General features: G+C 45.7%; 1 protein-coding gene across 4 annotated transcripts in view; it reads left to right on the forward strand.

Annotated features, from left to right (window-relative positions):
• ADGRB1 (adhesion G protein-coupled receptor B1) overlaps positions 1–12897 on the forward strand; it is a 279985-nt gene that overhangs the window by 110301 nt on the left and 156787 nt on the right. For all 4 annotated transcript variants that reach the window (XM_026113657.2, XM_064507937.1, XM_064507938.1 and 1 more), the window contains exon 3: positions 8335–8493. In XM_026113657.2, coding sequence (XP_025969442.2) covers positions 8335–8493 — 159 coding nt within the window. The remainder of the gene's footprint in view (positions 1–8334; positions 8494–12897) is intronic.

Below are 12897 nucleotides of genomic sequence, written 5' to 3' on the forward strand. Positions count from 1 at the left end.
GGCTCCTAACCACGTGGACACACATCTGCATTTAACCATACTTTTGGCTCACACAGTTTTGCTCTCACCTTGCCAAAGTCATAACTAAACAGTTCTGCCCATCCCTCTGCTAACACAGGAACTTAATAAGAGAAAAAAATAAAATAAACACAGAGCAAAGCCCAGAGCCTGATCCCTCCTGGAAAAAAAATACCCAGTAATGACGTGTCAAAGGATGAGCTGGTAAAGGCAGGCTCTGCCCAGCAAGGCGGCCGGGATTAGCGTCTTCTCACTACAGGATGAATGTAAGTGACAGCTCCACGAGGGAGAGGACACCGAAGGGAGAAATGCCTGCTGACAACTTGCTGCTTCGCCAGCCCTCCTCGGAGGTGCACACACACCAAGCACTTTCATGTGGTTTTCAGCTGCCTTCATTCCCCTTCCAGGCAAAATCCTTATTACTGACATCTCTGTGTGAAGAGGGTTTGGCTGCGTGCATCAAAATGTCATTAAATGTTTGGTTTAATAACTGCCAAGGCAGATGCCTCAGCGTTGCACCGGAGCTCATGGTTGTGGCTCTGTCTTGGAAGCCATCAGTGGAGCCACAGGTGCTGCGAGCTACAGGTAGTGCCGGCAAAGCTATGCCTCCTTGGCAAAACTTTTCTGAGCAGGGGACACCTGGACTCCAGGGTTCTCCTCCTGGCTGCTTTTTTCTGTGTCTTCCTGTAAAATAATTAACTCAAGAAGTTAAGAAAATTTAACTCCCATTCGCGCTGTACAACAGGCTCCCTGTGAGGCTACAAGCAAGTCTTTTTGCTTTTCTGGCCTGCCCTGTGCTCATCCTTGCAGTGCCAGCAGTAGCACAGCCCTGTCTCGCCAGGCTCTTGTGAGCAGAAATATGTTGGAGCTCATGGAGGATTGAGATACTGCAGTTTTGGGGACCATAGAAATCCTTCGGCTAGAAATACTGTTCGGGAGACGAGCTGAAATTGCATGGGGCTCTAAAAGGTCTGAGCGATATAACATGTCATTGCATTTCTGGTTTTATTGAGGGTTCTGAAAGTGCTTTATACAGATGGATAAAAACAACTTTGGGGAAACTAAGGCATGTCAGGCCAGGGCAGATGGAAAATGAAAGAAAATTTCACAAGCGTTTTACTTTGATTTCCTTTTTGACCAAATTTTAATGACAACGATAGTGACATGCATATTAGGAAAGGTTTCCATCAACTTGGGCTACACAGTTATATTTTAATGTGTTCATATATTTATCACCATATGGAGGCATGCATGTGTCTATGCTAATATGTCCCCTCTGTGCTTTGCACAGAGGTCTGCAATAACTTGAAGAAACAAATTGTGTGTGAATTCAGCTCTGATGTGATATATACAGTATCAGAGAGGTTCAGGGTGGGAAAGCATTTCATCCCTCCCTGGTGGTGCATGGTGGATTTTTCTTTACAAGTCTGTTCTCTGATGTTTTGTCTGCTGTGCTTTGAAAGAAGTTAAGTGATGAGGCCTCTGCGGCTTTCTTAGGGGAAGATTTTGCCACAGTCTTATTTGATCTCCTGCTCCAGACTAAACATTTCCTTTCTCATTTCCCTACCCACCTCCCCCATTATTTCCACAGCCTCACAAATAATCCCTCTTTATCCCTGGCGTTTCATTTGCAGGGATTCCTGCACTAAGCACAGCTTTATGCTGGGCTTCCTTGAAAGCTAAGCACTGTGACCTCGTTTCCATCCTTCTTAAGTGATTTGCAGAGCAGGGGTAGACTCAAGTTGGTCCCAAATGTTTCTCTGGACAGGGCCTTGCTACCTTCATTTGCAGAGACAGTGAGCACTTGCGGATGTTACAGAAATCAGGGGCAGGTTTGGCCACTCAGGAGCTTTGAAAATCACACCACATTTTTGTGTACTCAAAAATGATCTGAGCATCTTCTTGAATGGTGGTTGGAAATACTGGCCTGACCTTGAGCTGTCTGTGTTCTGTGCATAGATCCATGAAAGGGAGTCATAGTAATAAAATTAGGGCATGAAATGGTAGACCAACTGGGAAAACACCAGAAATGATCCTGTTGGCCAAGTCGGGGGTCTCTTGGCCCAATATCCTCTTAATGGTGGTGGCTGCCTAGGGAAAATATCAGAACAGGACAACCGCAAGGTGACAATTGCCCGCAGCGCCCTCCCAGCCTTCAGCAATTTGTGGTCCAGTGACTTTCTGAGCAAGAGTTGCTGTCTAAAAGCACTTGGTGGGTTTCTCTTTTATGCATTTCCCCAGCTGTTTTTTGTACTCGTATAAATTTTGGCACCTTTTACATGTTGTGGCAAATCACTGGGCAGCTCAATAGTGCTCTGTGTGGAGAATTATGTCCTTCATTGGTTTTGCAACTGCCTCCTGCTCGTTTCATTTGATGCCCTTCAATTTCTCTATTGGATAAAACAGTGAACAGTTGTTGCTTGGTTGCCTTTTCCTGGCCACTAATGAACTTGTATCACATCTTTATCATTCTCCCTCCTTATATATTTATATACTATACTTATATACTTATCCCCTAATCTTTCCATTTCGCTTCTCATTAGGTAAATAGGAGCGTCTCATGTTTGTACGTTGCTCATCGAAAGCTTTGAGATCTGACAGAGGAAGGTTGTACAGAAGGGCTGGACTTTATTTAGGCCGCCTGATAGTTCTTGGTTGGCCGTGCAATGTAAAAGGCATGGAGTAGTTCACAGTGACCCTTGGCCACTCCTGGTGTAAAGCGCTATGCCAGGCAGTTCCAAAAACACCTCCAGCATGAAAAATACATTGAATGCTGATAACAACTGGGGAGAGGGGAGGGTAAAAGGGAAGTGGGTGATAAGACATGCTGATGTGAACCCATTTCCCACTTTTCCCATGGCATTATTGTCGCTAATTATGGCTCGCATAATGCTCAAAATGTCCTTTGTGGGCCAAATGAACCAGGATTGGGGTTCTTGATTTATCTTCATTGTCTTTTATACTTTGTTCTAGGGACATTCAGGAACAAAAGTAAGAAACAAAAGCAATAATAATATAAATTTTCCTAAGAATATTTTAATGATGTAAAGAGATTAACATATATTTTGATCTGCCACTTGAATCAGTTCATAATTTCAGTTTTTAGGATCCTGATTCATCTGACTGCAGAGCGATTGGGAAAAACAAGGAAAAGCTTGGGTCTACTTCGCAGTGCACCAATGAGGCATGATTACTGTTACTGTGAGCTGATACTCTTGCTGACCCAAGCTAAATGCTTGGGAAACTTCAAGGACTTTGGGGAAACAAGGAATAATAATGGCAATTACTGGAAAGTGGGTTATGAGATAGAGATGTTATAAACTGGGATCTGATCTAGATTTTAGGGTATTTGGGAGTTTAGGTTCAATATTAGAGTAAGTGTTAGCAATCAGCAAGACAGTATGGTATTATGAGAGATTTATTTTTAAAAGGAATGAGAATGAATCACTGGAACAGTCACTTGTGCTGCTATAGGCTCTTCACCACATGGGGCATCAGAAAGTGAAATCTTCCTGAAAGACTTTTTCTTGCTTCCAGAGAAGAAATAAACTAAACGTGTGGATCTCTGGGGAAAGATCATTGCTTCATGTAAGAGAAGGCTGATTTTGTAATACTCCCTTCTGGCCTTGCTCTTTCTCAACACAGGAAGAAAAGAGATGCTACCTCTGGAACATCTCTCTCTTTACCCATGGGATAACAAGTTTAAATAAGACACACAACTTCTGGATGATGTAAGACAATCTCACTCTTAATCTCCCCTAAGCACCCTTCCTCCCTGTTTGCTTAAGAAATAATAGCATTTTTTCATGCAGCTGAGAACTGCTGATGATTCTGAAGTGATAGGTCCACTATAAATATTTCCAGACGTAGCATACAGATCTGTGATGGCTTTATGTCATCTCAGCATGTTTTTTCAGACACAAGATGTCCTAGCCTGCTGAGTTTGAGAGAGAGCTGCCAACCAGAAGTGTCTGCAGCTGGGGTCAGTGGGAGGCTAAATTCAAAAAGCAAAATTGGAGATGGGATGTAGTGTGTCAGCAAAGACCCTTTTGCTGTAGTCTATTGATTGTTTTGTGTTGATTCTTTAGTTTTTTTGCTGTTGTCACTAGTGTCTAATTTAAGGCATTGCTGTTAAATTAAAAGGCATGATTGACTGACTGGCGTTTGAGACACATTGCAGCTGTCAGCTGCAAAGATAAACTCTGGATCAGGATACAGATATTCCCAGAGATCAAGGGTGTTTGGACAAGAGGCTTAAGTGGAGCTCTCTCTGTTAATTTGCAGTAGGAAAGACCTGTTCTTTTTGTATCTCCACTTAAGATTCTGAACCAAAGATTCTGCCAAATATGAGCTTGAAAGGTGAGTCTGACCATCTTGAAAGTTTCTCCATTTAATCGTGCAGAATTAGAATGCATTGGGTCAGCCTAGCGTGAAAAGTAATTTGTTTTAGTACATGATCATGATAAGAACCGACTGAGGAAGATCAAAAAGCTCTTTAGAAACTGTATTAAAGGCCTCCCTGAATGACAGCCTCCACAGCATTGAGAAAAGTCCCATGAGCAGCAGCTTCGCTTGCAATAGTTGGCTTCACAAAACTCATGTGAGGGGCTAGGACTGTTCACAAAAATAAAAGCCAAATCCTGCTACATGATTGAGGTGATTACTACTGGTTGTGATGGGAACCTCCAGAGCCAGAGGCATGAGCCACAGCTCCTCAAGTTAAAGGAAATAAAGAGCAGAAAGGTCCATAGGCCTGTAAGGCTGCAGCTGAGCCAGACTTTGCTGAGTGGGAATAGGTGAGGTATGTGACCTTCAACTTTGAAAAGCAAAATCCTTCATAAAACAGTTGCAGGAGACTCATCATCTCTGGATTAAGGACAGATGACAACTCAACCCTCATCAGCCAGTGGGGCACAGCAGCTGGTTGAGAGCTGATGAAAGGGGCAAAGGGGACTATCTGCAAAGGGTCCCCTTGATTTCAGGGGGATCCTGCACTGCGTTTCATCTTTGTTACTCACTTCCAGCATCAATGACCTCTTCCAAGCACATGTTTGAAATGAGCAGTGAGAAGAGGCAGAGCGGTGAAGTTGTGGGGCATCCAGGTGGGGATGCGCATTTCCTTGAAGGCGTGGAGTCATGAGGCTCCGTCCACCCAGCTGCAGCCCTATTACCCACCACTGCTGAGCTGAGCAATGGGGCATGCCTGCAGGCACCGCAGTGACAAAATCCCACCCATGTCTCCTCTGTGGTACCTGCCGTGGGCTAAAAGCATTTGTGTGGCCCGCTAGCACAGCTCGGCTGCTCCACAGCCATGTCAGCTCTTTCACTTGCAGCTATCTGGCCATACCTTTCCAGCAGCCAGATGCTTCTGTGGAATGGACAAAAAAACTGAGTGTTTAACTCATGGCATAGCCTTTTTTTCCCCCCCTTCAAAGATGGGATGAGTATAACTTTATATAATAGGCCTTTAAACAATTGTTTACAGCACCACTAAAAAAGACAAATCATTTGAAACACCAAATGACTAGACCCAGGAAAAGAAGGGTAATTTCTAAAGGTTTATCTGAAGGCCAATAAAGAGGATAAATAACATGTGATATTTCATTTGTCAGGAACATGAGACAAGCTGATAATAAAAAAGGACTATGCCATAAAGTGGGGAATTCCTTTGTCTTGGCTGTAAATGCCTGTGTTGATTTAATAAGTGTTCTGGTACTTCTGCTTGAGCTTCTCTTTAGCACTCACAAATGGGTTGGAAGCTGAGGAATAACGAGAGGAAGGAAGTTATCTGTCCTCAACTTCATAAAGAAATCCGGATCTGGTTAAGGGTTTGAGATCGTGTGTTTTTTATCTTATATTAACTGTTTCTCCTGTAGCTGGTGATAAACAAAGCATGGAGAAGTCAAAGACTGGAAACTACACTATCCCCCTGTCAGTTCCTGGGGTGAGCCTGGGGAATGTCTATTAATTAATTAGACTAAGCAGGAACATTGAGCCCAGCCTTTCTTTCTATATATTCTTATGGTTGTAATGTTATCATAACAGATCACATCATGAAATGTACACCTGTTTGAATAACCATCCTTAAACTGAGGACCCTGTGATAGGCTATCAGTTTGGATAACTAGTTTGTATTTTGCTTAACAATAGTGTATAACATTGCCTTTTAACACACTGGAGCAATTAAGCTTTCTGCTTTAAGAGTGAAAAAAAAAGCATCCCAGACATATTAGTCACAAGCCTAGCCATAGTTTGTGTGGAGCTGCCTTCTGCATTCCCAAAGGTCACTCCTAATCAGCAAAGGAATGAGAGAGAAGAAGTAAAGAAAGTCATTGGTAAAAGCACAAAGAGTTTATTAGCTTTTAAATGTATCTGGTTGCAGATATCCTATTGATTAGCTCAAGCGAGACATCAGGATATCTGCCCTTGTGCTGGTGGCCTTTCTTGTGACTGAAACACAACCCATCTCCCATGAGGAGACAGGAGAGACAAACCTAAATGTTTCTGCATGCCGTTTAGAAGAGGAATCAGAGGATAAAGTGACTTTCAAGGGAAAGACATTGCCCTTCAAAGTCAAACATTTATTCTGTGCCAATAACAGCCTCATCCACCCCGTCACTGCCAGGATCTCAGACCACCTCGCTGGCGTGTTTGCCAACCCGTGTTTCCACCTTGCTCTTTCTTGTTTCCCAGGTTATTCTCATTATCAAATATCTAAGCAGCTTCCACTGCATTCAGCAGCATGCCTGGTGCTGAGCATATGTTTATGCTCATTCTGTCTTTGTCTTGAGTGCGAAAGTTCGGAGCACAGCTAGGCCGGCAATAGTGCACGGTCCCTGTTTGCATGTGGCAGGAGGAAGTCTTTTAAAGTCCAGTGGAAAGATGCTCCTAGACTCCATGGAGCTGCGGAGAAAACCATTAAACGAAACAATTCATGGTAAAAGTCAAAGTGAAGATGTAAGGATCTGATGAGGACAATTCACCCTTCTCTGTAGGACTAGCACAATATGGAGGAGTTCATTGAAATGGAGGAGTGAGCCTGCTCCAGTCTGGACTGGAGGGCCTGGCCCACGTGTGCTGTGGATGCAGTGGGAGCACGTGTGATGCCATGACTGGAGAAGTGGGAGCAGCATCTTACGGTGCAAAGACAAGGAGGATGAAATATCCTCACTCATATACTCACCTGCGTGTGAGTAACAGTTTATGAGGAACACATCAGTCCCTGCATGGGCTGGAGAAGAGTTTAAAAGAGTGTAGAAGGATGGTATTGCACAAGGCAGAGGGAAAGTACTGAATGTGTGAAACTGGGAGAAAGAAAACCTGATATGACCATCACGGACATCTGCCAGACCAGGGGACCAAGCGAGCCCTTCCTCAAGGGCTGCCCAAAGCACAGACAAGTGGGAAGGGGAGTTGTCTCAGGCTTCAGGATTGAGGCAATGAATCAGTCCTTAGCCCCTCATGGCCTTACTCTGAGGCACTGAATGAGCCAAACCCTGTGCAAGGGGGTCCTGGCAAATGCCATGTTCTGACCTGGTGGCTATTTGAGCTATCGAGGATTCACTTTTTTCCCAGACATGCTGGTCTCCCATCTCAGGTGCTCAGAGAGCAGGCAGTCCCACAGCTCAGAGAGGAGCTGTGATCTCCATTGCCCCATAAACAGCAATAAAAGGAGGCTGGGCAGCTGAAATGAAGGCATGTGCACCTCTGATGCCTCTGGCTCTGGACTAGAAAATGAAAAGAATTTTATTTTATTTTATTTTTAAAAGCAGCATATGACTTTCTCCCAATGTTTCCTCTTTTTTAAAAAAAAAAATGTGTTGCTAACTCATTGTCTTTATTTGTGCCTGGGAGGAGAGGGAGGAGACACAACCTTGCTGATTCTGAATGAGTGTCTTTTCTTGAAGTGATTTTTGCAAGTGTCTTCTGGGGGTTAGGGGCCAACAGGCCACAAAATGGGGAGAGAGTCTTCTCTGAGGAGGGAAACTCTCTGCCATAGCAAGCAAAGCAAGACTTGGATAAGTTAATAATGGGGCAGGGTTTTCGGGAAGGCGGAGTCTCTGCTAGAAACTGGGAATAGTTGAGGGAACAGTCAATGAAAAGGCCATGCTGTTCCCTACTCCTCCCATATCTTGACCCTCCAGGCTCACCTGTGATGTTTAGCCCTACTACATTCAAAGACATCCCAGTTTCAGGGCACGGCAGCGGGTGCATCACAGGGTCCATAGGGCCGGCATTGCCCCTGCTTCCTGCATGCGGGGCTCTCTCCTCTCCCGCAACACTGTGGCTGACGGGGCTTTTCTGGATTTTGCTCAGGTGGCTGGAAACCTTGGTCGGCTTGGGGCGACTGCACCAAGGACTGCGGGGGAGGCCTGCAGACCCGCATGCGCACCTGCAAGCCCCTTCCCAACGAAGGCCTCGCCTGCGAGGGAGTCCTGGAGGAAGGAAGACTGTGCAATAGGAAAGCGTGCAATAGTAAGTGGAGGCATGTCCCCTTGCACGTGCGCGAGCAGTTTGACCTCAGGCAGAGCCCTCCTCTGCAGCCCTGGCCGTTGCAGCCCCAGCACCGTAAATAATGGAGGGGGCTTCAGGGGCACAGCTAAGCTGCTGAAAGGCTGTGTCTGAGGGGCAGCCTGCAGTCGTGAGCCCTGTTGAGTGTGCAGCGCTGATTGTGCATGGCCCATCCCTGCCTGTCTTGCGGTCACACACACACACACACACATGCTGACACGCGTTGCAACACACGTATGCAGATTCAGAGCTTTATTCCACAGCAGGGGATTAATTTACGGCAATGCCTACATCAGGTATTCAAACTCTGCTGCAAAACCTATCACCAATGGCAAAATATATCCCCTAAAGGCATTTCTTTAACTGTTGGCCTCTCAAGCCTCTTCCTCATAAATAAAGCATGAAGCTAGGAGAGATGCTAATTTTGCTGCTTATGTCTCTTTCTGGCTTAGTTCACTTTCCCAGTCAAGTGCAATGTTGCTTCCCCTTCCTTTACAAAACTGCAGCCTACAGCACTAAGATGTGGAGCCAGATCCGGCTGTTAGACAGCTCTGGACAAAATGCAGGGCCTCGGAGAGGCAAAGTCTTTGGCAGAGGCTTTGCTCTCCTCCTGAAATGCAGCCTCTTTCCAGGTCTTCTTCTCCAGAGGGAAGCGGACAGATTGTCAATGCCAGTCAGCAGGGAGATATTAATGCGTCAAGCTTATGAGCTGCAGCACTTTCATTTTCAACACTTTTTTCACAGTAGCCAAGTAGAGCAGGGGATGGAGAAAAACAACAGCAGAAGAATCCCAGCCCAGCAAACGCAGGGGAATGGCTGATTATAATTATGTTCTTCTTTCTACTTCAAATTTGCAGCGAAGGCTGTTTGAATAATTCCTCCAACTAGGCAAACAACTGGGGAAAGTTCAACTGTCTTAAAAGGAAGGGAAGTGTCTCCTGATAAAGGGGAAGTTCAAATAGAGGGACGCAAATGAATTCCTCTAATAAGGGCTAAAATGATTTCATGCATTTTTTACCACTTCCATAAATTTAAATCTTGTTGCAATTAGGCTTTTTTTAAATTAAACTTTCTAGTATATTGAATTTCATCTTCTTGACTCAAGTTGCTAATTTCCTACTGAAGTTCGCCCACACTAGGGAAATTTAACTGGTATCTCCCACACTTGCTGCTAACTGTGGCATCTCGATGCAGTTGTGCCTTGGGGCCATGAGTGTATGAGTGCATCCATGTGCAGGCAGGGACATGGAAGTCTCTTGATCTGAAAGGAGGGTCCAGCTGTAGGACATGAAGGCATCTGCATGGAGCTGGCTCCTAGAGAAAGGGCCATGCTGGTCTTCATGGTGGCTGTGTAGCTGTTCCTGGGACATGAGAGCACATGGGACAACAGGCAGAAAGCTCCCTTAGAGTTCCCTGCTTCCTCCCATGCTGGATAAATGAGGTCATGGGACACAGCAAACTCCAGCCTCTCTTCCCAAGACATCTGTCCCAGGGCTTGACCATGTTCATAACCCTCCACGGGACCTGCTTCAATTCCTTTACATCCCTCTTGAGCTGGGGTGCCCCAGGTTGGACATAGTTTTCCACGTAGAGCCTCACCAGCACTGAACAAGGGGCACAACACCTTCCCTTGATCTTCTGGTTATGCTCTTCTCAACATGTCCCCGTAGGCAGCTTGTTTGGTTTGCAGTGAGAATGCCTTCCCGAGTTGTATTCAGTCTGGCATCCTCTTCATCGTCTAGGTCCTCTTCAGCAGGGCTGCCACCCAGCCTGCACCGACCCATGGGGTTACTCTCTCCAGGGGAAAAATTTTGCACATCTTCATGCTGGCTCTCCTGAGGTTTCTGTTGCAAGGATGGGCGAGGAAGGACCGTGTTTAGCTAGGGAAACTGGAAATTTGGGTTGTGCTTCCAGCTCCGTTCATTACACGGAGCAGAGCAGTGACAGATGAATTAGCATTTACTCACTTGTCTTTTCTGGAGTGCAACACTCAGAAAAGCTGATCCTAAGTGCAGAAAAGTCTGGTTGTGCCCTAGGGGCTGTGATTCAATAAACAGTTTCACTTGTGCTCCTGTCTTCCTTCTATTAAACAGACAACTCCCGCTCCAAATTAAAGTGGGGTTAGTCTGGCTCAGCTTATTGGGGGAGAAAGGATCTTGACCTAATTGGAAGACCCTAGTTTGGAAAGAGAGTACATCCACAGTGAAGCAGCACAAATTGATTTATCCCTTTAAAATACATAAAGTAAGTTAATTTTTATTAATTTTCTCAAGTGCCTCTTTTTCGTCAAAGCCCTGAGGCCCACTGTGATGCTTTAGTGCTGGCAAGCTGGAAAGCATTTGAGGGAAGATATGAGCAGTTACTTGCCCATTGCAGAGCTTGAGGTCTGAGTTTCTGGCCAAGCAAGTTAGGTTAGATTAAGACAGAAATCACCACCATCACCTTCAAAACAAGGGCAAAGCCATGTCTTTACTTTAGCACCTCCTCACTAGCTTCTGCATGAGTGTCTCAAACTGATGGCTGATTAGCCAGGATGTTTTATCTCTTTATTCAGATCTCCTGAGACAGGGAAAAGGCTTAGTCTCTTACAAGGATCGGTTCTCAGTGGGAACAAACTGAGATGTTCCCATTTGACTCCCTGAAGCTACTCAGATGGATGCTTGCAGAGAGCATGTGAAAGTTTCACTGGGTCATTTTATTTGGCCAAGCCATGGAAAATAATGCTAGAGGGATCTAATCTTTCTTGTCCTCCTACTGCCATCCTTCGTCTTCCATGGCTGCTCCAGGTGGACCTTTAGCATGTCCTGGTACATAGCAGTGGGCATGGTGGGTTTGGGCCTTTCCAGGAGGCGTGACTGCTTGCAGCGAGGTCACTGAAGTACCCGTGTAGCCACATGTGGCTGCCAAGGCTGAGTCTGAACGTGCTGGCTGGAGACTAGCACTGTTTGAAATCAGTGCACGGGGAGAGCTGAATGACTGCGCAGGTGCCAGCTGCTTTTGGGCTTTCTGAGAAGTTGGCTTTTCCACTGTGCAATGTCTCCTGCTTGCTGACCATCCTCTATGTCTCTCAGCTAAATTTCCCCAGGGGAGCCCACCAAGCCCAAGGGTGCACAAGCCAGGTAAACTATTTCCATAGGAAAAACCTGAAGCCTTTAAACACAAAAGAAAACTGGAATGAAGGCTCATCCCAAACTGGAAATAGAACTTTGTCTGGGAACAACAGCGCTGCTTGAGCAGAGGACTCATTTTTCATGGCAGCCATTCAGCTCAAGAGAGCTAATCTGAAAGACAACACTCAGTGTTTGTTATAACTCTGATTATGCCTTGCTAGAGGCAGAGAACCCAGTGATATCTTCCTCTACGGCACAGACAGAGGAGATTTCCTCCATCTGTTGGATTTGGCCAGAAGCTGCTATTGTATAGAGAGAAAAGGAAAAAAATAATAAAAAAAAAAAAAAGCCAACCCAAGCATGATGGAAAGTGCTTGCAGAACAACTATCTGGACCCACCCCCTTTGGATCGAAGGGGCAATCGGAGTGCTCCAGTGGCCCTGCTCGGCTGTGCAGTGCTAAAAGCTGTCATTGCTGACAAACTGGCACATGGAGAGCCCTGAAGGGGAAGCTGGATGGGTGACACGGCAGGCCAATGTCCAAGTCAGAGCGGGGATGTCACGGGTCTGACCCCAATGCTGGAATTCGGCAGTGCCGAAGAAATGCAAGCGCAATCAGAGATGTAGGCAGCCTGTACTGACTCCTGGGGAATGAAATCAGCAGAGGAGCCAGCTGAAATCCTGCCATCCCATCTGGCAAAGGCAATGCAAAACCATCTCTGACATTTATGAATATGCAGATCGGGCAAATACATCTCCCCTCATCTGGGAGATGGATGGCCACATCCTGCCCTCAGGTGCAGCAGCGTGAAACCAGTGAAGTCCCATTGACCCTGCTGAATTTCCAGCATGGGAAGTGAGATCAGGATCTGGCCCTTCAGCTGAATAAACATTAGTAGTGTGAAGAAATGCACGTTCCACATGACATTCAAAAGGCTGCATCTCAGTGTTGTTTTCCCCTGCCCCTGAACTGCATTAAAAATAGCCCTTTTGCTGCAACCACAAATGGAGCTGAAATATCCTGGGTGTGCGTGTGTCTGTGTGTGAGAGCATCTTCATTCCCTGAAGGCAAGGCTAGAAATCGTTGCAAGCTGGAATAGCATCTTGTCCTATATGTAACTGTCTGCTGCTGCTTGGAGTGACTTCACCGTGTTCCCCCTTTTAATGCTACTTTGAACATTTCTTACCTGGGAGTCCTGGGTCTCACACTGACATTTTCACAAGTCTCCAATGTTCAAACTGAAAGTCTTTGGGACATT

Source organism: Dromaius novaehollandiae, chromosome 2 (genome assembly GCF_036370855.1).
Source record: "Dromaius novaehollandiae isolate bDroNov1 chromosome 2, bDroNov1.hap1, whole genome shotgun sequence".
Lineage (NCBI taxonomy): Eukaryota > Metazoa > Chordata > Aves > Casuariiformes > Dromaiidae > Dromaius > Dromaius novaehollandiae.